This window comes from Filicampus tigris, chromosome 14 (genome assembly GCF_054856515.1).
Source record: "Filicampus tigris isolate MCC_2025a chromosome 14, RoL_Ftig_1.0, whole genome shotgun sequence".
Lineage (NCBI taxonomy): Eukaryota > Metazoa > Chordata > Actinopteri > Syngnathiformes > Syngnathidae > Filicampus > Filicampus tigris.
Genome location: NC_141230.1, coordinates 20,162,533 through 20,187,423, shown reverse-complemented (window position 1 = coordinate 20,187,423; position 24,891 = coordinate 20,162,533). Strand labels below are relative to the sequence as shown.

Below are 24,891 nucleotides of genomic sequence, written 5' to 3'. Positions count from 1 at the left end.
CTAAGCAACTAGCTAACTAAGCTAACTGATTATTTTAAAAACTTCTTAACCAAATTTATAAACAAATAACTAACATTTACAACTAGTTGATGAACAAAAACAAAATTGTGCAGTAGTCAAACCAACTAACAATAATTAGCCAATGAACTAAAAAATAAAAAAAATAAAAAAAACAGTCAAAAATACCATACAATTTTAATTCCTAAAGAATGAACTGACCAACCAACCTAATAGCAGCAGTAAATAGGAATGAGTGAAGTTACAAAATAAGACAGTCAACAAACTGATGGTTGGCCCAAAGAACATGTCAATGGATGGATGGATAGATGGCCCTCACCTCACTGGTGATTTGCGTGTTGTTCTGTGCGAGTAGGGTAAGCTTGTCGTCCACCACGGGTATGACGCAGCCCTTCAGGATCTCCTTGTCGTACTTGTACTCATACTGTCAAACAGAAGGCGGGTTAGCATTTGTGACAAGGAATATATTGTGCCATACTGTAAGACACCCCCCCCCGCAAAGGCAGCAAAATCCAAACTCACATCACTCTGCTGCACCGAGTTCTTGGCGGCATTGAGAAAGTCCGGCCTCTCGGTGGTCCACATCCACTTGAACTTGGTTGCTTCATACTTCCTCTTGTAATCCAACTAGAAGAGAAAAAAACAGAGATGATTTTCTTTTCTTCTTGGATTAGAGCATCCGCTGGTTCTTCAACTTTGACTGTTTTTTTTTTTTTTTCATCCTGACAAAATACATGTTAGTTCTGGACACAAAAAGTTGAGCCACCCTCATCAAGGACCACTCACATTGGTGATGTTCCTGTAGGCGTCCTTAGCGGCCCGGATGGAGCGAGCCTCGGGATCAATGTTGATCTGGGCTTTGTTCCTCTCGTAGACTTCTCTGTACTTCATCTGGAAACAAAGGCAACATTTTTTTTTTCCCCAATATTTCTTTCTTATTTAACCGCCATGCATTTACAGTTTCAGGCCACCTACATTGCTGGTCATATCCTTGACTTTCTTCATGAGGTTTTGGTGCGGGGTGTCGTAAGGTAGGGTGTAGCCCCTGGCCTTGTTCTTATTGTACTCCATCTTGTAAACGATCTGCAGGAAAAACAGCGCTTTCTCAGGGACTTTTTTTTCCCCCCAAGATACACAATAAAATGTAGAGTAACCCAATATAAAACTCACGTCGCCAATCTTCTTGCCGCGTTGGGTAGTTTCATACTCGGGAGTATCAAGGATGGAGGTGAACTTGTCCTTGGCACGCTCATATTGTTCCCTGTAACGCCACTAAAGAAGTGCAACATGGACCAAGTCACCATAGTGGACCACGTTGATCGTTAGTTTTAATAGTCTGGCAAGCAATGTGTGGAGCCTAACTAAGAGCAAACAGCTAGAACCTCACGATTTCTTCAGGGCAGTGCTTCTCAAACTTTTCCTGACATGGCCCACTTTGGAGGACACGAAAAGGCTCGAGTTGAACTTTTATTGAAACAAAACAAGATAAATAAAACTGTTTGATATCATAACCCCAAATCTTAATCCTTACACAAACTAAACCGTGCCCAAACCTAAAAATAACCAAAACCTAAACCTAATCCAAACCCTAACATCTAATTTTGCCCAAGATGACTGAATAAAGAAGAAGCATTAGCATTAGCTTCTGTAGCAAAACACAAGTTAGGAATCCTCCAATTAAAGACTGTACAGTGAAAAATGACTCTTTCAGGGCTGAAATATATTTTCTTGGACTCCAACTAAGTTTTTGTGTTGCGTCCACAAAGCGACGCCATCGTGTTAGCCCAAATCTTACGTTTCTTCAAACAGTTCTGACCTGATTCACACACCCTGTCATTTTGTCAAGTTTGAGAATCAGTGCTTCAGACAAGAAATCATGTCAGAAGTAAAATGAGAATAATAAGAGTGCAAATGGAGTATGTGAGGTTAGAAACATGCTTTAACAGACATGCGTGAAAACAATGAGGGTTATTTTGCATGGATGACCAGTTACCAGTTGTAATGTCTTCAGACTCTTGCCATGTTTTTCTAGGGCAGGTTGGGAAGCTGCTGGAACCAGAGGTGGGGGACCCGGGTCACATGACTTGACTCGAGTCAGACTTTAAGTTTAGGACTTGCTCGGATAAAATTTAGAAAAGACTCGACTTGACAACTTGACATTGAGTTTTGATATTCATAAGACTCGACTTGCCTTAGACTACATGACTTGTTAAGTTTATTTACGTTTGAAAATGGGCATTTTCCAAACCTGGCAACCCACCAGTAGGCTAAGATGCCGAGTCGAGAGGCCACCTCTAAGGATCTTGACCTTAAAGCAAAAGTCAACCCAAACAAATGTTTATGTTTCCAGCAGGCCCACTAGGTGAAACACGGCATTCTGATTAATTTAGCATTTGTGGAATATAAACTAAGCAGCAAAATGCACTTGTTTTTAGCCATCTCTGGGGGCGGCCATTTTGTCTTCTGTTGACTGAAAATGACATCACAACTACTCACAACGACCAATCACGGCTGACCTGTTTCCTGAATCTGAACCGCGATTGGCCGTTGTGAGCATTTGTGATGTCATTTTCAGCCGACAGAAGACAAAATGGCCGCCCCCAGAGATGGCTAAAAACGAGTGCATTAATACTTATTCCACAAAGGCAAAATTGATCAGAATGCCCTGTTTCAACTAGTGGGCTTGCATGTAACATATTCTTGAAAAAAAATGTTTGCATAGACTTCCTCTTTAAATTTAGTGGGGACTTTTTGCCACAGTAACTTGAGACTGACTTGAAACTGGAAAGTTAAGTAAGTTCTGCATATTTGTGACTTACCCCTACCTCTGATATGTTATGACTCAGCAAGATTGGATGACTTGATTAATGCCGTGCTCAACCCAAGTAATCGCTTGACTCAACTTCCGCGGAAAGTTGGAACGTGCTTTCAACCTGAGGGTTAAGCCTTAAGATTCATTTATGACTGGCGCATGAGACTTACTCCCACCTCTGGATGTAACGACATATCAGAAGCATTACATGAAGATGAATGGCAGATGGCAAGATTAGCATGTGATGCTTTATGCAGTACGAGCTTTTTTTTGCCAGCAGATGGGATGAAACAGCAGGAAAGGATGAGCTTGAGATTCCATCGGTTGGTGGGCGGGGATGAGCGTTTTATGCCACAGCTACTCGCTAACTAAGTAGCTGTTTACCTTACTGCCCATATAGGTCTGGACAAGGGCGGTGAGGATGTCGGGTCGGTGTAACTCATTGCAGCCGCTCTTGTGGAGATCCTTTGCTTTGGATTTGTACTTTTTCTGTCAGTACACACACATCATGCCACAGTTAAAAACAAAAAAAACAAACACATTGAGGCAGTAGTGACACTGTGGGGTCAGGATCTCACGACTGAGTTTCAACTTGTTCTGAGAACAAGTACCGGTTGGTTTGTAAAAATGTCTCAAGACCTGTTAAGGACAAAAGACATAGACCATCATATCCATGCGGAGACAACCACCACCAGGTCTGTGGACAACCTCATGCTCCCGGAGGTTTTTTGGGCGGTCTCCAGGACCAGGACCGGGAGCATTACCTGGCTCATCTTCTTGTTCTCCTTGGCCAGCTGGAAACTAGGAGCATCTGTGGCTATGGTGAACTGATCCCTGGACTTCTCGTAATTAATTCTGTAGGCTCGCTGCTCAGAACGTCAGAAGGAAGTTAAAGACAAGTGTCCAGGAAACAAAAAAAGTGCCACGAAATGACAGCGGTTTGACAGAGAACATCCCTTTCTGAAACACTGGATTCAATTACCTCCAAGATGAAGAAGGCATTGTACAGAGGAACCATGAAAACCAACACTGCGAAAACTGAAGTCTAACCAAGCTGAAATATTTCAAATCAAAACAAAATATGCTTGTTCTTTGACAGCCAATAAATCGACTAGTTTTAAGACAAAGGTGGGGTCTTTGAGGCTAGCTCTATTTACATGTTCTTAGAGGTTTTACACATTTTATAAATCCTTTTGTAGAATTTGCTATGTTTTCTGAAATCAAGTGATACATTCCTAGTTTCATTACTTCCACCCTTCCTTGTTGTTTCGGCCACATTTTTCTTGTGAAATATCACAGAAAGCAAAATATGCTTATTCTTTGTCTGCCTTCTTAGCAGGCACTTTTTGCGAACGAGCATTTCACTGGCTTTATATTCATTTTAGTTAAAAAGCTTGAGGTGTCAAGCTGTAACTTGTTATTGAGACCGGTTGAACTGGCAGCAAGATTACCTTAAAACAAGAAAACCTACTAAGTAAAAATGTGTTTACACATTTTTTTTTTGTTCAATATCAGTTTTTGCAGTGTATGGTCCAAGCTTGCTGAAAAAGACAACTTACTTCGTCAATGAGGCTGGTGGCGTGCCTGGCTGTGTGGAAGAACGGCGAGTCGGAAGTGTACGTGAAGTCTCCGTGGAACTTCTTGTAGTCGGTCTTGTATTGTATCTGGCCGCCAAGTAGAAACAACACAACGTCATGACAGTTCAAACAGTTCTAAAAGATGAAAAGTTAAATAACTGAATTGTACTTAACAAATGTACTAATATTGGATTAAAAAAAAATGTTGAACCGACTGCAACATTGTGGACAGTCCGAGCATTTAATCCGATGAATTATTTCACGTGCCACTTGAGGGAGCTTGTGTACCACGCTTTGAGAATGACTTGTTTTAAAATAAATAAAATCCAAAATTGTAAGGTAAGAAGTGACTCACCTCACTGTACAGTGACTTGTTCTTCTCAGCCCGCAACAACTCGGGCGTGTCCCACACGAAGCACCCGATTCCCCTCAACCAGTCCAGGTCCTCCTTGTACTTGACCTAAAAAACCCAACGCACCACAGTTTGAGGCCGGGATGTTTGATTCCATGTCACCCCGAAACTCTTGAATGGCTCTCACCGTGCTGACGTTGTCGTTGACAATCCTGTTGAAGAAGAACTCGGGGCGGTCCGGGATGGACTTCCACGTTCCCCGGGAGTTAAGGTAACTCTCCCTGTACTTAATCTGAGGCGGGAACAACGCGATTTAACATGACAAAGGTTTTTGGGTGAACATGGTGATAAAAGGTCATCGGGAAGTGCTGACATTGCTGATGTCGTCGGTGACTCTGCGGTGGTAGACGATGTCCAGGGCATCCTTGACGGTGTGGTAGTGGCCTTTAGAGAGCTCATATGTCTCTTTGTAGCGCAGCTGAAGAAAGCAAAAAAAAAAACCCCACAGATTTAGGTTATTAACCATTTCAGTTTAGAATTTTAGCATGATCTTCGCCGATTAAAAGTGGTGGGAAAGTTAACTAGCTCAGGTGTCTTTAGGGAAGTACTGATTATCAGTCTGATTCCTTGTTGATTCTTTTAGCAATTGTGATTGGCTGAGGTAATGAAATAATGTAAATGGGTACAGAGTAGGAGTATTCTTGCCCCCTCTGCCGATTAAACTCACATCGCTGGACTGGAGGTAGGCTTTCTTGGAGCGGATCAGAAGGGGCGTGTCACCAATGGTGGTGTACCTGTGCTTCATCTTCTCATATTGTTCTTTGTACTTGTTCTAAAACAGAAAGAGAGAGCAACTAGTCTTGGTGGGGTTTTTTTTTTTCGAAAGCTGAGTGCAAAAACGAGCAAAGAGGTAAGTAAGAACTTACGTCACTGGACATCACTTTCATTTTCCTGGTGAGGCCCATGTGCGGGGTTTCAACTTCCAGGGTGTAGTGTGGTCGGTGTTTGGCGGCGACATCAGTGTACACGTACTGTAGCGCAAAGCGGCACAGGTAGAAGTCAAGTCTGTTAAGTCGTAACTCGACCGATGGAAAACCGATGGGTTGAAACTCACATGATTGGTCAGGTGCTGGGCCCATGCGGCTCTCTTGAGTTCCACGGCGTCGGCGGTGGTGGACACCTTGGCCATATCTTTTTTGCTCTGAGCTTTGTAGGTGAGCTGAAAGCAGAAAAAGACGACTTGAATCCAAACTTAAGACTTCACACTTGCTTTTAAATCCAAAGTATAGCCATTGATGCAAATTTTGCCGTTTTTCCTTTTTTTTTTTTTTTTTTTTCCGGCTACCCTAGCAAATTTCTTTTCATACTGGCTTCATTTGGGTCAAGACTCACCATGCTCAAGTGGCTCCTGAGCTCGCTCACTCGCTTGTACTCTGGTGTGTCCAGGACCAAGGAGAAGTTGGGCAGGTTTTTCTTGGCCTCTACCGGGTAGTCCATCTTTGATAGTTAAAAAGAAAAAAAAAACAATAGACAAATGATGGCGACCAATGTGGGAATAAAAATGTGGTACAGGAGGATACGTACTCTGTACTTATTGAGGTTGCGGATGCGGATCATCTCCGGCGTGTTGTACAGGAAACAGCCGATGCCCCTCAACCATGTCAGATCCTCTTTGTATTTCAGCTGAAAACGTACAACAACTTTAATTGTAGTTCTGTTAATAATTTAGGTTTATAAAGCGCCTCTTAAATCTTTATTTCTAGTTCCTCACTAGTTCATGCTACTCAACATATGCTTTGGATTTTAGCAGCTTCATTGATTTTTGCAATGCAATTTCCAAATGAAGGCAAACGGAGTTTCGTTTATTGGGGATGGAATTTAAAGAACATGTCTGACAAAGACGTTTGTTAGTACCTCGCTGGTGATGTCGTTGACGTGGTAGAAATGCATCAGCTCCGGTGTCATGGGCATGGAGATCAGCTGGCCTTTACTGTTGTTGTACTTCTCCTTGTACCACAACTAAAAAAAACACCAAAATGTCAATGTAATATAATTTCAAAAGAGACACACAGTAGATGCTATGAAAAGTCACAGTACGTCGCTGATATGATCCTGGTTCATCTTGACTTGTTTGATTTCGGGGGTGTCGTAGGTGGTGTGGATCTTATCCTTGTGCTTGTGGTAATCCTCGCGATACAGCCGCTACATGGAAGAGAGAAAGCAACATTAGATTGGGTTTAAAAAAAGAAGAGAAAGTCACGCTGGACCTCATCTCACCTCATTGGCGATCTTGTTGGCCTTCCTATAATTGACAAAGTTGACGCCCTGCGGGTGAATGGTGTAGCCCTTGGCCTTCGTCATCTCGTAGGCCTCCTTGTACTTCACCTATGCAAATCAAAAGAAGACACGAGAGAGGCTCGATCAGGTATTGCAATCTTTTTTTCTTTTTTTTTTTAAGAGAGTATTGGTTCTATACTTACAATGCTACTAATAAAGGTGTTGTGTTTAGCCTGCTTGATGAGAGGGATGTCATGGGGCAGAGTGTATCCTATGGGCATGTAGTTCTTGTTGGCCTCCTTGTACCAGTTCTGAGAGAACAGAACACAGTGAGAATACATTTTGCATTCAAGTGGTGAAAATTGAATCCTTGTCTTCCCGGGTTTCTGGCAATTCCATGTCAACACTGTCCCCTGCCCTCTTTGCCTTCACTGGTGTTTCCCCACCTGTGTCTAAAAAGTCACAGTCAGCACTTTCCTGTTCTGATTCCTGCAAGAACTAAGTCCTTGTCTTCCCTGGTGTTCTCCCACCTGTGTCTGCCAAGTCCACTTCAATACTAAGCTCCTTAAATGTTCTGGGTCCTTGTCTTTCCTTGGTCTGGCAACTCAACTTCAACAACTCCTGGCTCCCTTTATTTTCTCACCGGTATCGGGCGAGTCCACCTCAACATTTCCCGGCCTTAAAGCGAAAGTCAACCCAAACATATTTTTTTTAAGAATATGTTCCCAGCAGGCCCACTAGTTGAAACACGGCATTTTCATTTTGCGTTTGTGGAATATAAGTTAAGCAGCAAAATGCAATCGTTTTTAGCTGTCTCTGGGGGGCGGCCATTTTGTCTTTTGTCGATCGAAAATGACATCACAAATGCTCACAACGACCAATCACGGCTGACCCGTTTTCTGAATCCGAGCCGTGATTGGTTGTTGTGAGCAGTTGTGATGTCATTTTCAATCGACAAAAGACAAAATGGCCGCCCCCGGAGATGGCTACAAACGAGTGGATTAACCATTATTCAACAAACGCAATATTTATCAGAATGCCCAGTTTCAACTAGTGGGCTTGCATATCACATATGGTTGAAAAAAAAATGTTTGCGTTGACTTCTGAATTGGCTCACTGTAACACACACCCTAATATTGTCTTACCGATGTTCCAAAAATCCAGATCCCCAGATTTTTTTTTTTTATGATCTTACAGCATATATATGTCATCTTGGACAGTAAAGCCGGTTGGGTGTTTGTTCATATGAAGAACAGCGACAAGGTTATCTTACATCACTCCGAATGTGGTGGGCCAGGCGAGCTCTCTCCCCTTCTATGGTAACGGCAGGAGCAGTGTTGGTTCCCTTGATGTTGGTGTTGTACTGGTAGTGATATTGCAGCTGGGAAAAGACAATACAGTCGGTAAGCAGCGAATTGGCGTCCACGACGCAGCAACGTCACGACAGGCTGAGAAGAACCGGCTTACGTCACTCTGATTGACGGTGTTTTGCTTGGCCGTCTCGTAAGCCGGCGTTTCCATCACCACCGAGTAGTCCTTCAACGCCTCAACACCTTTGGCTCGGTAAACGTTCTGAAATGGAAAACACAGGAGTGAATAACATTTCAGAGCCAATGAAAGCAGCAAAAGATGTCTTCGGGATAACAAACATTGCTCTGAATGTTGCCGGCATGCTTGACACGCAGAATTTCCGGAGTGTCCCAGGCGTAGCAGCCGATGCCCTTCAACCAGGTCAGGTCATCCTTGTAGAACATCTGCAGAAGGTATCCGTTTGACAAATTAACCACATTTTTCAAAGAAAGTGTCCACTTTCACATTTAAAAAATTTTTTTTTTTTTACTCACGTCACTCAGCTGCTCGTTGACTTTGCGCGCCTGGACGTACATTTGCATATCGGGAAGGCAGGTCCACTCGTGCAGATATTTGCGGTAGTTGATTTCGCTGACTTTGGTCTGGGTTTTATGAGCAGTCAGGATCTCCAGCATGTCTGAGGGGATGTGGTTCTTTGCCTTGCTTTTCTCATAGTCCTCTTTGTACAGGCGCTACACAAACGGGCGGCTCTTTTGTAAGAACAAACCTGCAGACATATTTCAATGTCAAATAAAGCGGTGAACGTTTTGCCTTACATCTAGGACCAGTCTTCCGGCCTTGAGGCAGCGGAGGGTGCCAGGATCGTCCTCAAGAGACTTGGGCAGACTGTAGAGTGACTTGAACTTCTCATAGTCCTCCTTGTACTTTACCTGAAAAGCAGAGCAAGACCATAGTTCATTAAGCATCCTTGCATCCTTTGAAAGGCACTTTCTAGAATATCCCCCCATAATACGCTTCACTGTTTGCGATGGTCAACGATAGTCTCTCAATTTTTGACCATTAGAGTGGGAACAAGACGCTAAGGATTCTCTAAAAATCATGTTCACTGGAAATCAAAAACTTTTCCCATCAAGTTTATTTGTGTGACGTGGAATATGAACGTGATACTCACGCTGCTGACGATGATCTTTTGAGTTTTGGCGTGTTGCATGGAGCGCGAGTCGTGGGGGATCTGGTAGCCCTTGGCCTTGAATTTCTCCCAGGCGTCGGTGTAGATTTTCTGAAAATCCACACGAATTATTATCGTCGCCTCACCATTTTGTGTGTGCCAAATGAGTTTGGCCGAGTGTCTCTCCGTACGTTGCTGAAGAAGTGTTTGAAGTTGTGGCATCTGGCGTAGTCGTACGTATCCAGGACGGTCGTGTAGATGTGCTTCTCCTTATGGTAAGTCTCCCGGTAGTTCAGCTGTTGGCACAGGTCGCAAAAGCATTCACACTTTGTACTTAAGTAGAAGTACAGACACCTGTTGTTAGCAATGATCGCTCACTTTTTAGCATACTGACATCTTTTCAAAGAAACTTACATCGCTGGCCCAGGTGTGGCCCAGCACAGCGGTCACGTAGGCGGGCGTGTCGGTCACGATGGAGTAATTGTTGAATTCCTTCTTGGCCTCGTCTCTGTATTGCAGCTGAAAGGCAAAATGAGGAAGTGATATTTCTGTTACGGTTCTACGTACGGGATGAGTGATTGCCCGATGTCACGCACTTCACTCTGCAGCTCGTAGGCCTTCTTGGCACGAAGGATCTCCGGCGTGTCCCATACGTAGCAGCCGATACCCTTCATCCAGGTCAGATCATCTTTGTAATACACCTAGCAGTTGATGACAAAGGAGAGAAAAAAACAAAAACAAATGAGAAAGCTGCTGAGTCCTCCACTATGGGAGACCTTCAAAAGGAAGCTTGAAACAGCCCTGAGAACTGTCTGTGTTCCCACCACACTGGCACAGGTTCCCACAGAAACATGTAGCTATTGCTCTTTCAAGGCTAATGGAGGAATCTTAAAACCGTAAAAAAAGAATCCAAGTTACATATGTGTTTTGATTTTTGTTTTTTGGGGGGGACAGTGGTAACAGTGTTCAAGAGGGAGTTTGAAATAGTCCCAAGAAATGCCTGAGTTCCGACTACATTTGCACAGGCTTTGGCAGAAACATGCACATGTTGGTTTTTGAAGGATTGCGGGGGGAATATTGAAACAGTGTAGAGTAAAACATCAAAGGAATGATCATACTTATCATAAGGAACATAATTGATTATGAGGACATTCTTGATCCGGAAAATACCATGCATAAAGAAATTGAGCAAAACGTAAGCGCTAAGAAACATACATCGCTGAGAATCTCGTTGGTCTTGCGGGCTCGGATGGCGTCCTCTTGATCGGGGTGGCAGGTCCACTGGTGGAGGTATGTGCGGTAGAGGATGTCGCTCAGCATGTCCTGGCAACGCTTGGCCACCTTGTTTGCGATGACGTCGGACGGGATGTGGGTCTTCATCTTGGTCTGGTGGTAGTCCCGATGGTAAAGCCTCTATAACGAAATACCGGGAATGTTGGAGGTTATGAAATTGTAGCGATCTTACAAGAGTAGAGTAGAGAGAAGAGTAGTGTTCCAAAACTCATTTTCAGTTAACTGAATAAAGTTCATTCTGTCTCTTACTTATAAATAAACTCATTATGTAGGGATTTTTATATATCAGTCAAAGGAAAATGAGCTCGTCGGTTCTTTTATCTCAGTTTTTTTTTTCTTCAAACTCTGAAGAAGGCGAAAGACTTCCGCCGAAACATGTAAGGTAAATGACAACCTAAAAAAAAAAAACAGAGATAAAAAAAAACGACCAGTTCATTTTCAGTTGACTGATGTATAAAAATCCCTACGTAGTGAATAGAGAGCAGAACACATTCTGCCTCAGTTTGAGCCAGGGAAAGCCTTGAGATGGGTAATGATGTTTTAATCAAGATTTTCTCACCAGTCCCTTGTTCCTCTCCTGATCACCACACCGGATCACTTCGGGGAAGTCGACCAGGGTTCCGGCCAAGTAGTGTCCCTTGGCCTTCTCGTGGGAGTCATGGTACATGGCCTAAAAGAGAAACATAATTGAAATGACAACCTGTACCGGAAGCAAAACCAGAAGAAAGAACAACTGTTGGGGTACTCACATCACTACTGATGTCTCTGCTCTTCTTCCCACTGACAAGTGGGATATACTCATGGTCCAGATGGTAGTCAGCAGCCTTGGATTTGTTCCATTGCAGTTTGTAGAGTTTCTGAAATTAGACACAACAAGTACATTGTTATATCATGCATATCGTTATATCATATCGTGGTTGAGGAAGAAAATCCCAAATGAACGGGTCATTTGACTCCCGGTACCTCGCTAATGTTCCTGGACACCTCCCTGCTGTGGGCCAGTTGAGGAGTGTCATCAGAACCGATGTACTGACCCCTCTCTGAATAGAAGGTCTCTTTGTACTTCAGCTGTGGATGAAAGAAAATGTGTGAGAAGAGCAGCACAGCTATGCTGCGGTTCATTATTCCCGCCGCCGCTATGTCACAAATTTTTATTTGTTGCATTGATATTAACGGTGTACAGACAAGTTTGAATCTAGAGTTGTCAGTGTGGTGTAGAACGGCTTTGTGGCATTGTGTGTTTTAATACATACGTCACTGGTGTTAATGGCGTTGGTCTTGGCCAAGATAAGTTCTGGACGGTCCACCACCAGGGTGAAATCTCCAAAGTTGTCGATTGCGTTCTTCTTGTAGGCCCTCTGTGAGAAAGGTGAAGACATCCAGATGAGAGACAAAATACTGAGAGTAAGTAAGGCTGAATCATACAATGGACCAGAACTTACATCGTTGAGAATTTCCTGCGCCCTTCTGGCTTTGACGTGGTCCACTGATTCATGGGCCACCCACCCGCAGCCTCGAATCCATTCCATATCCGCCTTGTACACAAACTAAAGAACAAGAAGAACAAGATCTGGGGATTATTTAAAGTCCGAGCAGTCATTTCTTTTGTTTTAATAGATCAGACGACTGACATCACTCTGAAGATCGTAGGCTTTCCTGGCCTGGATGACGTCGTTCTGGTCGGGCAGGCACGTCCACTCGTGCAGGCGGGTCCTGTAAAGGTCGTCGTTGACTTGCATCTGGCATTTCTTGGCCAGCTCGAACTGCAACATGTCCACGGGCAGGTTGAACTTGGTCTTGGACTTGTTGAAGTCTTTCTTGTAGAGAGCATCGCTAGCGATCTTGGCCGAGTTCAGGGCCAGCATGAGGAGCGGGTCGTCCTGGATGCTGAGGGCCCCGATGTGGTGGCCCACCTGCTTGCGGTATCCCTCCAGGTATTTATGCTGCAGGAAAGATGATGGGAGTCAGTTCTAACTCCAATTTGGGAAATTTTGTCGACGTCTGAAAAGCTACTTACCTTGCTTTGGACTTTAGTGTTGCTAATGCACTGCTTTATGGACACTGCATCTTCAGGTATGAAGTACCCAGTGGCCTTGACCTTGTCCCAATCTTTGGAATACAGTTTCTGCAAATGACAAAAAAAATCGTTTTTGAGAAATGACACAATCAAAACATTATGAATAAAAACATAATGCCAACCAGAGATGCTGATTATGAAATGTATCCATGCGTAATTGCTACAGACATGTTTTGCTACTTAAACGGTTTTGCTTTGATCAACCAATCAAAATTCTGACATTCTGGGGGCCACGAACCAATTTGAATTCTGATTAGTTAACGTTTCATGAGCTAGCATTACTGAGTCTGAAGGCCGTGGGCAGATTTGATTGCAACACAGAGATTGGACAAAAAAAAAAAAAAATGACATCCACATACGTGTACTGGAAGCAGTGCTGGCAAGAGACATGCTACCAAAGACGGTTCAAACAATAAATTAATAACATAAAAACCTTACCGGGTGAATGTTCTTAGCTGCCTCTTTGGCTGTGACCATGATCGGCGTCTCCACCAGTGTGTAATTGGTCTTGTCCTTACGCCAAGCCTCGCGGTATTTGGCCTGAAAAGAGGTTCAAAGCAGGTTACCAAGAGCTAAAACCCACCTCAAATGAGAAGAAGATTAGAAATCCGGACCTCATTGAGGATGTCGGCGGCATTCTTAGCGCAAGCCAAGTCGACTCGATCGGCTGGAACACCAAATTTCTGCTCGTCCAGCTTGACCCGGTAGCCTCTCTGTAACGACGCGAGAAACACAATTGTCGCTAACTTCGAAAATGTACATGTTCTGTTAAACAAATCTGATGCGACTCATAAGTCAGACTTACCTCAGCCAGGATCTTCTGTGCGTTCTTCACCTTCAAAACCTCGACGGACTCGTGCGGAATCCAGCCGCATCCGCGTAGCCACTCCAAGTCAGCTTTGTACACAGCCTGAGGCGCAACACAACACAGAATCCACTCTGAGTTTTGTCTGAGTTTTGTCGCATTTCCAGGTCAGTTGGCTCTCCTCCCTGAGTTGTTTGTTCTTTTGGCGACGGGAGAGTGTCACAATCAGGCGCAACTGGTTGCCATTTGGTAAAAAGGCCCAGTCTTAAGCGCTGATTCTTTATAAACCTACTGTAATACGTTGTAGTTGTGCAAAATTCCAAGGTTTAGCAATGGTAAGTTTACAAACTTACATCACTCTGTAGATCGTAGACCTTTCTGGCCTGGACCACATCATTGGAATCAGGCAGGCACGTCCACTGGTGCAAGTGAGTACGGTAGTTGAAGTCGTTGACTTGAATCTGGCACTTTTTGGCCAGTTCCAGGTTCAGCATGTCCACGGGCAGGTGGAATCTGGTCTTGGACTTGTTGAAGTCCTTTTTGTAGAGGTTGTCGCTGGCGATCTTGGCCGAGTTCAGGGCCAGCATGATCAGGGGGTCGTCGTTGATGCTGCGAGCGCCAATGTGGTGGCCCACTTGTTGCCGGTATCCTGTCTTGTACTTGTACTACAAAAAGAAGAAGAAGGAAAAGTTAGTATCTTACTTTAAACCTCATTCGTGTCTTTTCCTTACGTCGCTAATGATATCTCTGGATGCTTTGGCCTTCAGTACAGCGATGGCATCCTCTTTGATTTGGTAGCCTTTGGCCTTCTGGTCATCCCAATCCCTGGTGTAGAGTTTCTGTGCAGAATCAATAAGGACATGGTGAAAATAGATCATTCGAGGAGGGCAGAAAGTGGTCACAGCGTTAAACCTTACATTGCTGATGTTGATCGCATTTGCCTTGGACAGCTCAATGGCCGGCGTGCCCGGCGGAAGAACGAAGGCCGTCTTTTCGTTCTCCCACAGCTCCTTGTATTTCCTCTGTTGAAAAGAAAACAAGAGCCTTTAGCATTCATCTTAACTCATTCCCTGACAGACATTTCCAGACTCTAAAGTTTGAAAAAATTTGGAAAAAAAATATGAATTAAAGGGCTGAACCCCATATAATAACTAAGGAAGGCTTTAAAGGTGGAGAACAGTGGAAGGAATAAGAAGGGTGAAATTTGACAGAATCATAAAAAGAAATCATTTTGGTGCGTGATAAATGTGTGAGTGTCCTTCAGTATTACACTCATCAGAAAGTGTTTTTTTTTCCCCAACTCACATCACTGAGGTTGTCCGAATTTTGCTTGGATAGGACAATTGAAGGTAAGTCCACCACACTGGTGAACTTGACCGTGCTGGCCGGCTGACGGTAAAGTCTCTCGTTGAGGATGTTCTGTGCGTTCCTGGCTTTGATGACGTCCACCGATTCGTGAGGTGACCAGCCGCATCCCTTCAGCCACTCCAGGTCGCCTTTGTACACAGCCTGCGAGATACAGTTTTACATTGAAACACTACAAAGCACGTACTACCGCAAATGTTCAAGATAGCGTTGTCTACAAACGTACATCACTCTGGAGATCGTAAACCTTCCTGGCCTGGACCACGTCGTTGGAATCCGGCAGGCAGGTCCACTGGTGCAGATGCGTGCGGTAGTTGAAATCGTTGACTTGCTGCTGGCACTTCTTGGCCAGCTCGATGGCCAGCATGTCCACGGGCAGGTTGAACTTGGTCTTGGTCATTTCAAAGTCCTTCTTGTAGATGTTGTCGCTGGAGATCCTGGCGGCGTGGGCGGCCAGCATGATCAGAGGGTCGTCGTGAACGCTGCGAGCCCCGACGTGGTGGCCGCGCTGCCTGCGGTATCCGGTCTTGTACTTGTACTGAAATTCCAAAGTGGAGTCATTGATCAGCGTCCTGTCAGAAGTGGACAAACTTGCGGCTGAAAGGGGAGCTACAGACTTACGTCACTGACGATGTCTCGAGACGCCTTGGCTGCTACAACCGAAATGGCGTCTTTGGGGAGTAAGTAGCCATGTTTTAGGTTTTCCAGGTAGCCTTCACGGTAATGTCTCTATTGGAAGGAAAGAAATGATGTTCTAAGGCTGATGTAGACTACTCATACAAAGTAAAGGGTGGTGGCTTTCGGGTGAAATTTCAGGACGGAACTAAAATGCCGTACCACCTTTACAGGGGAACTTAATTTGACGGATTGCGTCCATTGTGGGGGTTTTGCTATGTTACCCCAGAGATAAAAGAAACACTACTGCGGTGCATTTTCACAATAGTTGATCTTGACATTTCACCTGAAATTGTCAATATAATAACTGCTTGTGAGTAATGTACAGTTTATACATTGTGAACAAAAAACATCATAGGAATTTCTTGCATTCATCAGTATGTTACCGGACTGGTGTTGAGCTTATTCTGCTTGGCCAAGATGATCTCAGGTGTGTCGGGCATGATGTGAATGTTAATTTTGTCGCTCTCCCACGCAGACACATACGCTTTCTGAAAACATCAAAAAGTTGGATTGCTGAACAGGCTGTTTTCTTTCTTATGGCTGACGTACAAATCCAACTGACAGTGTGTACAAAGTCTGTACCTTGTCCATGATCTGGGCGTTGGCCAGAGCCAGTGCATATGGCATGTCGCTGGTGTTGGCGGTGAATTTGAAGTTGCTGGGATGTTGGCGATACCGCCTCTCACTCAAGATCTCGGACGCTTTCTTTGCTTTCTCCACATCCACTGAGCCAACGGTGACCCAACCGGATCCCTTGATCCATTCCATGTCTGCTTTGTACACAGCCTACATGAGGGATGATGCAATTTTTCGTTAGTGAGAGTGCTCCTCGGCAAAACACTTGTCAACTACAGTGGTACCGCTCAAGCGAAGCGATTAAAAAAAAGTTTTCATTTAAGTTATCGTAATGCCCTTAGTGGTTTCCTCCCCAAAGTTGCCTAGTGCCAGTAAAAGCGATACAGACCCCCTCAGGCCACGACAAAGGTACCATTCAACCAGTTGTAAGTCGATGTTTCATCAGAAGAGTTATGAAAATATTGGATTAAGTTTGAATACTTACCCGGTGTTGCTTTAATATAAAAGTATTGCTTGGGCGCCATCTTGCATCTTGATGCCGAGGAACTACAGAATGTTGGAGTGAATTGAGGGATTTCATGTAATGCTTTGCCGCCATCTTGTGGCATCTATAGGCAATTATAAACCTTTTGAGGGGGATTGTGAATTACTTGCGGCTTTTGACTAATCGCGGCAGGCCTCGATTCTTCACGAGAACACGGTGATGGTATTTCATTTCAGTAGAGGAAAAAAAAGGTCATAGAATGAATTTAAGCGAGGGTACCACTAGACTAACTACTCACGTCACTTTGAAGGTCATATGCCTTCCTGGCCTGGACCACATCGTTGGAGTCCGGCAGGCAAGTCCAGTTGTGCAGGTGAGTTCTGTAGTTGAAGTCGTTGACTTGTATCTGGCATTTCTTGGCCAGTTCCAGGTTCAGCATGTCCACCGGCAGGTGGAATCTGGTCTTGGACTTGTTGAAGTCCTTCTTGTACAGGTTGTCGCTAGCGATCTGGCCCGAGTTCAGGGCCAGCATGATCAGAGGATCGTCACGGATGCTCAGCGCGCCGATGTGGTGGCCGACCTGCTTGCGGTATCCGGTCTTGTACTTGTACTGCGTGAGGGGGAAAGTGACAACTCATAGTGGAAATCCAAATTTCAGTCAAACTGCCACAGAATGATTTCTCATTCATGTTTACATACATCACTAATGATTTCTCGTCCGTGTTTGGCTGCTACGACGGAAATTGCATCAGGTTTCATGACGTAGCCCTGTCGGAACATATCCTCGACGGCTTGCTTGTACACTTTCTGAGGGGAGAAAAGAGCATTTGTAAGCATTGATGTCCAGCAAAACAGTTTTTCCAAGGCACATCATGTTACACTGGAATAAATCTCACAAAGTGGATTACACAGGTTGTGAAATTTTCTAACCAGTTACGGCAAGTGAAACTGTGCAATTGCATGTAGTAGAAATCGATGGACTCTACCCGGCTGAGGTTGTAAGCATTTGCCCTGGAGAGCAGGATCTCAGGCAGGTCAGCACCGACGTGGTTCTTCACCTTTTCGGCCTCCCAAGCAGAAATGTAATATTTCTGTAATGAAAAGTAAAACGTCACGGGAAAGAAGGAACTTTATCTTTGGACACAATGAAGAGAAAAAGGCAGACCTTGTTCATGATCTCAGCGTTTGCTTTGGCAAGGACCATGGGCATGGCAGTCATGTCTGTGGTGAACTTCAGAGTGTCTTGCTTATGCCTGTAAAGGCGCTCGCTAAGAATTTTGCCAGCGTGCTTGACTTTCTGTACATCCAGTGAGCCAGCAGTGATCCATCCTACACCGACAATCTCATCCAAGTCGGCTTTGTACACAGCCTGATGGGGGGGGGGGGGGGGGGGGGAAAGCGCATTGACGCAACATGAAAAGACAGCCTGTAAGTAACAGTTTTTGATTACTTCGACAAATCTTACATCACTCTGCAGATCGTACGCCTTCCTGGCCTGGACGACGTCATTGGAGTCGGGCAGGCACGTCCACTGGTGCAAGTGAGTCCGGTAGTTGAAGTCGTTGACTTGAACCTGGCACTTCTTGGCCAGTTCAAGGCTCAGCATGTCCACGGGCAGGTGGAATCTGGTCTTGGACTTGTTGAAGTCCTTTTTGTAGAGGTTGTCGCTGGCGATCTTGGCCGAGTTCAGGGCCAGCATGATCAGGGGGTCGTCGTTGATGCTGCGAGCGCCAATGTGGTGGCCCACTTGTTGCCGGTATCCTGTCTTGTACTTGTACTGACGGAATCAGGGGAAAAAAAAAAAAAGAGTTCAAATCTCCTGGCCTTTATAGCAGTGAGCCGGAGTCATTATTTTTTTTATTCTTTCTGTAATGTTAGCCACTGCATAATTAGATTTCCCTCAGGATTAATGTGATCTACTGAGTTCTTTGTTAAGTGACTTACATCACTGACAATATCCCGAGAGGCCTTGGCACTCTTCACAGCGATGGCATCCGGTGGCAGGAAATAGCCCTTTTTGATGGCGGACTCATAACCTTGCCTGTAGTGTTTCTGAAAAGAAAATCATGAAATAAGTACAGAAGAAAGGACTAGACATGGACTGGTACATGGTCAGAGCATTTGATGAAACCGAGTGCGATGCTAACCCTGCTCATGTTGATAGCATTCTGCTGAGAGAGGAAGATTTCTGGAGTATCAGGGTTGATGTGCACGTTGGTTTTGTCATTCTCCCACGCTTCGGTGTAGAGACGCTGGGAAAAAAAACAACAACACAATTCAACAAACATCTGGCATTACTTTCTTGTGTTTCCACCCCCAAGGTGTCTACCTTGTTCATTGTCAAGGCGTTATTCTTTGCCAATTCCAAGTTCATTGCGTTAATAGGGCTGGTGAAGGGAATTTTGCTGGGAGGTTGGCGGTACTTCCTCTCGCTCAAGATCTCAGCGGCCTTCTTGGCCATCTCCACCTCAAGCGAGCCGTCGGGGGACCAACCGAGACCCTGGAACCACCTCAAGTCTGCCTTGTAGACGTTCTATGGAGAGCCGCGATGGAAGGATTCAGGATGAGAACAAAAGCAGATGCAGGAGAGGGTTTTTTTTTTTTTTTCTTTTTCGTTTTTATTACAGCCGCACTCACGTCACTCTGCAGGTCGTAGGCGTGTCTGGCTTGGCGAACGTCGTTGGAGTCGGGCAGGCAGGTCCACTGGTGCAGGCGGGTGATGTAGTTGGCGTGGTTGACCTGGATCTGGTTCTTTTTGGCCAGCTCGAAGGCCAGCATGTCCACAGGCAGGTTGAACTTGGTCTTGGACTTGTTGAAGTCCTTTTTGTAGAGGAAGTCACTGGCGATTTTGGCGGAGTTCAGAGCCAGCATGAGGAGAGGGTCGTCATGGATGCTGAGGGCCCCAATGTGGTGGCCAACCTGCTTGCGGTATCCAGTCTTGTACTTGTACTTTGGAGGAAAAAACATGTCTCAATGGTTACATGGCAGAATGTAGGAAAAAGGGAATCAATATTAATGCTTACATCACTGGCAATGTCCCTGGACGCCTTAGCTGCTCGGATGGAAATGGCATCATTGCGCATGTCGTAACCTTTCTTCTTGGCCTCTTCATTTGCCTGCTTGTACAGTTTCTGTAATCGGCCAAAACACGTTTTGAGAATAACCAACTTCAGCACGTTTGAGCTCAAAGCGCAGTTGTTTGTTTACCAAGCTGTAGTTGAGATTGTTGGCTTTTGCCAGAACGACGTCCATGGCGTCAGGCATGACGTGGATCTGGGTCTTCTCCTTTTCCCAGGCGTCAATGTAGGCTTTCTGCCATCACACATGATAACACAAACTTAAATGCTACAAAATATAAGTATTTAGATATCACATGAATATGAATAACTGTTTCTTTTGGCAATTAGATCACCAAGCTCAGATTCTTTTTTTTTTCCTCACAATATTCTTAACTGCCACACGTTTTCCCTGTCTCATCCCCTGACATATGGATTTGGGCCTGTTTTACTGCCGCTTCTCGTCTTCTCTTTCTTTCTTGGTGGAAAATGTTTGGACATCCCTGGTCTAAATGCTGCAGGACTTTCTTTCTTCCTGAGATTGTGATATGATATTTAGTCACTGTTATGTGTGATTACCTGGTTCATGACTTGAGCGTTTGCCTTGGCCAGCACCATGGGCATGTCCTCGGTTGAGACCTTATACTTGTAGTTGCTCGGGTGTTGACGGTACTTCTGTTCATTCAGGATCTCACCGGCTTTCTTCACCTTCTCCACGTCCAGCGAACCAATTGGCACCCAGCCCGTACCTTGCTGTAGCTTCAGGTCCTCCTTATAAACATGCTGACCGGGACAAAAAGAATTCGGTGAAGCGTTGGCACCCCCCCCCAAGTTGTTCATTACCCAGTATTCATTTCCATACATCACTCTGCAGGTCGTAGGCGTGTCTGGCTTGGCGAACGTCGTTGGAGTCGGGCAGGCATGTCCAGTTGTGCAGGCGGGTGATGTAGTTGGCGTGGTTGACCTGGATCTGGTTCTTTTTGGCCAGCTCGAAGGCCAGCATGTCCACAGGCAGGTTGAACTTGGTCTTAGACTGGTTGAAGTCCTTCTTGTAGAGGACGTCGCTGGCGATCTTGGCTGAGTTCAGGGCCAGCATGAGGAGAGGGTCATCTCGGACGCTGAGGGCCCCGATGTGATGGCCGACCTGCTTGCGGTATCCGGTCTTGTACTTGTACTGGGAAAGGAATATGTCCGTGATTATTTGGAAGAGGAGATAAACATCGGTTGCACAATTGCGGGAGTTGTTGTCGCATTGCGAATGTCACGTGACCAAAAACAGAAAGCAGGTGAGCTGTGACGCTCACAATGCAGGTCTGAGAGGACTTTAAACATGAATTTCAGTCAACAATAGAGGGTAGTATAATGTCAAAATGAGACGGATTGAAAGGGGAGGATTTCTTTGAAATGAATTCCACTTTAGCTTCCCATTGAAATGTACATACGTGGAAAAAATGCCACTCCTTTGGAATCGCAGATATATATTGCTGTGAAATTTTGTGGAAACCAAACTACTTACATCACTGGCAATGTCTCTGGATGCCTTGGCTGCGAGGATGGAGATGGCATCCTTGCCCAGATCATAGCCTTTCTTCTTTGCGTCTTCATTTGCCTGCTTGTACAGTTTCTGAAGATGCAGAAGACAGCAGACGTGAAGGGACACACGCTTAAGCAGAAACTGGGTGACGGCAACCAAACTGCTCACTGACCAAGCTGTAGTTGAGGTTGTTGGCTTTCGCGAGGACAACGTCCATAGCGTCAGGCATGATGTGGATCATGGTCTTCTGGTTTTCCCAGGCTTCCTGGTATGCTTTCTGCAATAAACGCCAGACATACCAGGTTATGAGTTACGAATCTATTCTAAAATGATTTGTCCTACTTGGGTTTTGTGTCACATTTGAATACCTTGTTCATGACTTGAGCGTTTGCCTTGGCCAGCACCATGGGCATGTCCTCGGTTGAGATCTTATATTTGTAGTTGCTCGGGTGTTGGCGGTACTTCTGTTCACACAGGATCTCTCCGGCTTTCTTCACCTTTTCCACATCCAACGAACCAACAGGGATCCAGCCGATACCCTGCTGCATCTTCAGGTCTTCCTTATAAACATGCTGACCGGGACAAAAAGAATTCAGTGAAGAATTATCCCCAAATCTAGAAAAACGTAATTTCATTAGCATACAGTGTTCCGTCGCTATATAGCGGTTCAATGTTCATGCCCGTGGAATTTTAAAGTGTGCTTTTACAGTATGAGGTTTCTCTACATTGCAGATTTTCTCCTATTGTGGGTGGGTCTGGAACTTATCGCCTGCAATAAATGAGGATTGACTGTATTCGTTTTCATACATCACTCTGCAGGTTGTAGGCGTGTCTGGCTTGGCGAACGTCGTTGGAGTCGGGCAGGCAGGTCCACTGGTGCAGGCGGGTGATGTAGTTGGCGTGGTTGACCTGGATCTGGTTCTTCTTGGCCAGCTCAAAAGACAGCATGTCCACCGGCAGGTGGAATCTGGTCTTGGACTTGTTGAAGTCCTTTTTGTAGAGGAAGTCACTGGCGATCTTGGCCGAGTTCAGGGCCAGCATGAGGAGAGGGTCGTCATGGATGCTCCGAGCCCCGATGTGGTGGCCGACCTGCTTGCGGTATCCGGTCTTGTACTTGTACTAACAGAGGATTGAATAAGACCACATGAAGATTTTCCGGGTATACAACAACTAGGGGTGGGAACGATAATCGTTTTCCGATGCATCGTTCTGCGTATTAAAAAGATTCTGAATCGGTTCATAAGTATGAATCGATATTTAAAGTTTAAATAAACAAACTAAAAGCATGCACAAGCGATTACGTGTGCTTGTAGGGCAGACGTCTGGGCTAGGCTAAGCTAATACGTGACAAGATGGCGGAACAAGCAAAACCTCATACGAGCGGAGCCAGGTCAAAGTGGGAAATATAAATCCTTGCTATTCCTTGAGTTTTTGGTTTTAAAAAAGGTACCAATGTTTTAAATGGGCTGTAAGGTCTAAGCCAATGTAGTGATACAGCGGAATCGAATCAAAGGCCTCTGAATCGGAATCGAATCGAGTCGCGAGCCTCAGAATCGGACCGAATGGTGAGGCAGCCATAGATTCCCACCCCTAACAACAACCACACAAGCGGCAAACGGACTCATGGTCTTACATCACTGGCAATGTCTCTGGATGCCTTGGCTGCGAGGATGGAGATGGCATCTTTGCCCAAGTCGTAACCTTTCTTCTTTGCGTCTTCATTTGCCTGCTTGTACAATTTCTGAAGATACAGAAGACAGCAGACGTGAAGAGGCACACGCTTGAGCAGAAACTGGGTGACAGCAACCAAACTGCTCACTGACCAAGCTGTAGTTGAGTTTGTTGGCTTTCGCGAGGACAACATCCATAGCGTCAGGCATGATGTGGATCATGGTCTTCTGGTTTTCCCAGGCTTCCTGATATGCTTTCTGAAATAAAGGCCAGACATACCAGGTTATGAATTATACTTGTCATCATACTTGGGATTTGTGTCACATTTGAATACCTTGTTCATGACTTGAGCGTTTGCCTTGGCCAGCACCATGGGCATGTCCTCGGTTGAGACCTTAAACTTGTAGTTGCTCGGGTGTTGGCGGTACTTCTGCTCACTCAGGATCTCACCGGCTTTCTTCACCTTCTCCACATCCAGCGAACCAATCGGCACCCAGCCGGTACCCTGAAGAAGCTTCAGCTCTTCCTTGTAGACCACCTGAACAAGACAAGAGAGGGGGAAATTAACAATCACGTATTCGCTTGAATTATCCTCGATATCTTAGACCAGGGGTTCTCAAATATTTTGGGTTGAGTAACCCCTTACAAGAATGGGAGACATTTTTCCAAGGAACAACTCATATTTTAGGTTAGCACGAGACTAAAGTTGTATATTTACAAAATAAATTATTTTATGTACATTATGACGGTAAAGTCTAATGATGGGGGAAAAAAATTTTCACAAGTGAATTTTCAAAAATACAACTATATTCTCATAATTTTACATCTTTTGAGTTGGAAAAGTCACTTATATTGGAAAAAAATAGGACTATATTCTAAAAAAAATTTTTTTTTAATGATGCCTTGTTCCGGTAATAATATGACTTTTGCTCTAAAAGACGCATTTTTATGCCGTGTGCTGTTTTACCTTATTCTGATGGGATCAATAAAGCATTATCTACTCACGTCACTCTGCAGGTCGTAGGCGTGTCTGGCTTGGCGAACGTCGTTGGAGTCGGGCAGGCATGTCCAGTTGTGCAGGCGGGTGATGTAGTTGGCGTGGTTGACCTGAATCTGGTTCTTCTTGGCCAGCTCAAAAGACAGCATGTCCACCGGCAGGTGGAACCTGGTCTTGGACTGGTTGAAGTCCTTCTTGTAGAGGGCGTCGCTGGCGATCTTGGCTGAGTTCAGGGCCAGCATGAGGAGAGGGTCATCCTGGACGCTGAGAGCCCCGATGTGATGGCCGACCTGCTTGCGGTATCCGGTCTTATACTTGTACTGCGAGAAAACAAAGGTTTTGAGATTTATGCCTGGGTGCAAAATTTGCAGCTAGCTGGAGTTAGAGCAGGACATGCAAAGGATGGGTTCAGATGGAAGAGGACGATTTACTGCGGCCACCCCTGAATAGGGTTAAGCGCAAAGTCAAAGACGAAAAATACACTTCGGTACTTACGTCACTTGCGATAATAGTTGAGGCTTTAGCAGCCTGCACGGAGATAGCATCAGCACGAAGGCTGTGACCCTTCTTCTTGGCAAGCTCATTGTCCAGTTTGTACCGTTTCTGACGACAAAGAGGACATAAGAGTTTTAAATTGTTTGTTCATAATGTGTAGACACTCTGTGGGTAAGCAACAATCGTGCTGCAGCTCTCACCTCGCTGTAGTTTTTCCGATTTTCCCGAGCAAGAACAATGTCCATTGCGTCGGGCATGATGTGAATGGTTCTCTTGTCGTGGTCCCAGGCTTTGGTGTATGATTGCTGCAAGCAGAAGTCCGTTTGAGTTATCAGACAGGAAAAA

The 24,891-nt window shown here is 45.0% G+C and overlaps 1 protein-coding gene across 10 annotated transcripts in view; it reads right to left on the bottom strand.

The window, feature by feature from the left end:
* The window catches only part of neb (nebulin), a 70,637-nt gene that overhangs the window by 19,670 nt on the left and 26,076 nt on the right, over positions 1-24,891 (bottom strand). For all 10 annotated transcript variants that reach the window (XR_015089462.1, XR_015089463.1, XM_086050777.1 and 7 more), the window contains 70 exons: positions 24,747-24,851; positions 24,547-24,654; positions 24,060-24,371; positions 23,389-23,592; positions 23,207-23,311; positions 23,017-23,124; positions 22,191-22,502; positions 21,752-21,955; positions 21,556-21,660; positions 21,366-21,473; positions 20,712-21,023; positions 20,429-20,632; positions 20,001-20,105; positions 19,817-19,924; positions 19,431-19,742; positions 19,123-19,326; positions 18,941-19,045; positions 18,738-18,845; positions 18,259-18,570; positions 17,959-18,162; positions 17,780-17,884; positions 17,493-17,600; positions 17,092-17,403; positions 16,316-16,519; positions 16,117-16,221; positions 15,677-15,784; positions 15,282-15,593; positions 14,996-15,199; positions 14,608-14,712; positions 14,422-14,529; positions 14,044-14,355; positions 13,691-13,795; positions 13,500-13,598; positions 13,324-13,425; positions 12,826-12,933; positions 12,440-12,751; positions 12,251-12,355; positions 12,062-12,166; positions 11,772-11,876; positions 11,558-11,665; positions 11,368-11,478; positions 10,731-10,928; positions 10,112-10,216; positions 9,930-10,034; positions 9,707-9,811; positions 9,519-9,626; positions 9,163-9,276; positions 8,881-9,078; positions 8,686-8,790; positions 8,504-8,608; positions 8,310-8,417; positions 7,240-7,347; positions 7,037-7,144; positions 6,857-6,961; positions 6,674-6,778; positions 6,344-6,442; positions 6,152-6,256; positions 5,874-5,978; positions 5,686-5,790; positions 5,487-5,591; positions 5,133-5,237; positions 4,947-5,051; positions 4,763-4,867; positions 4,390-4,494; positions 3,215-3,319; positions 1,189-1,290; positions 994-1,101; positions 805-909; positions 541-645; positions 338-442 (listed from right to left, as the gene is read on the bottom strand). Coding sequence is in view for 8 of the 10 variants with exons in the window: in XM_086050777.1 (XP_085906903.1) it covers positions 338-442; positions 541-645; positions 805-909; positions 994-1,101; positions 1,189-1,290; positions 3,215-3,319; positions 4,390-4,494; positions 4,763-4,867; positions 4,947-5,051; positions 5,133-5,237; positions 5,487-5,591; positions 5,686-5,790; positions 5,874-5,978; positions 6,152-6,256; positions 6,344-6,442; positions 6,674-6,778; positions 6,857-6,961; positions 7,037-7,144; positions 7,240-7,347; positions 8,310-8,417; positions 8,504-8,608; positions 8,686-8,790; positions 8,881-9,078; positions 9,163-9,276; positions 9,519-9,626; positions 9,707-9,811; positions 9,930-10,034; positions 10,112-10,216; positions 10,731-10,928; positions 11,368-11,478; positions 11,558-11,665; positions 11,772-11,876; positions 12,062-12,166; positions 12,251-12,355; positions 12,440-12,751; positions 12,826-12,933; positions 13,324-13,425; positions 13,500-13,598; positions 13,691-13,795; positions 14,044-14,355; positions 14,422-14,529; positions 14,608-14,712; positions 14,996-15,199; positions 15,282-15,593; positions 15,677-15,784; positions 16,117-16,221; positions 16,316-16,519; positions 17,092-17,403; positions 17,493-17,600; positions 17,780-17,884; positions 17,959-18,162; positions 18,259-18,570; positions 18,738-18,845; positions 18,941-19,045; positions 19,123-19,326; positions 19,431-19,742; positions 19,817-19,924; positions 20,001-20,105; positions 20,429-20,632; positions 20,712-21,023; positions 21,366-21,473; positions 21,556-21,660; positions 21,752-21,955; positions 22,191-22,502; positions 23,017-23,124; positions 23,207-23,311; positions 23,389-23,592; positions 24,060-24,371; positions 24,547-24,654; positions 24,747-24,851 (10,134 nt within the window). In the remaining 2 variants the exon portion in view is untranslated. The remainder of the gene's footprint in view (positions 1-337; positions 443-540; positions 646-804; positions 910-993; positions 1,102-1,188; positions 1,291-3,214; positions 3,320-4,389; positions 4,495-4,762; positions 4,868-4,946; positions 5,052-5,132; positions 5,238-5,486; positions 5,592-5,685; positions 5,791-5,873; positions 5,979-6,151; positions 6,257-6,343; positions 6,443-6,673; positions 6,779-6,856; positions 6,962-7,036; positions 7,145-7,239; positions 7,348-8,309; positions 8,418-8,503; positions 8,609-8,685; positions 8,791-8,880; positions 9,079-9,162; positions 9,277-9,518; positions 9,627-9,706; positions 9,812-9,929; positions 10,035-10,111; positions 10,217-10,730; positions 10,929-11,367; positions 11,479-11,557; positions 11,666-11,771; positions 11,877-12,061; positions 12,167-12,250; positions 12,356-12,439; positions 12,752-12,825; positions 12,934-13,323; positions 13,426-13,499; positions 13,599-13,690; positions 13,796-14,043; positions 14,356-14,421; positions 14,530-14,607; positions 14,713-14,995; positions 15,200-15,281; positions 15,594-15,676; positions 15,785-16,116; positions 16,222-16,315; positions 16,520-17,091; positions 17,404-17,492; positions 17,601-17,779; positions 17,885-17,958; positions 18,163-18,258; positions 18,571-18,737; positions 18,846-18,940; positions 19,046-19,122; positions 19,327-19,430; positions 19,743-19,816; positions 19,925-20,000; positions 20,106-20,428; positions 20,633-20,711; positions 21,024-21,365; positions 21,474-21,555; positions 21,661-21,751; positions 21,956-22,190; positions 22,503-23,016; positions 23,125-23,206; positions 23,312-23,388; positions 23,593-24,059; positions 24,372-24,546; positions 24,655-24,746; positions 24,852-24,891) is intronic.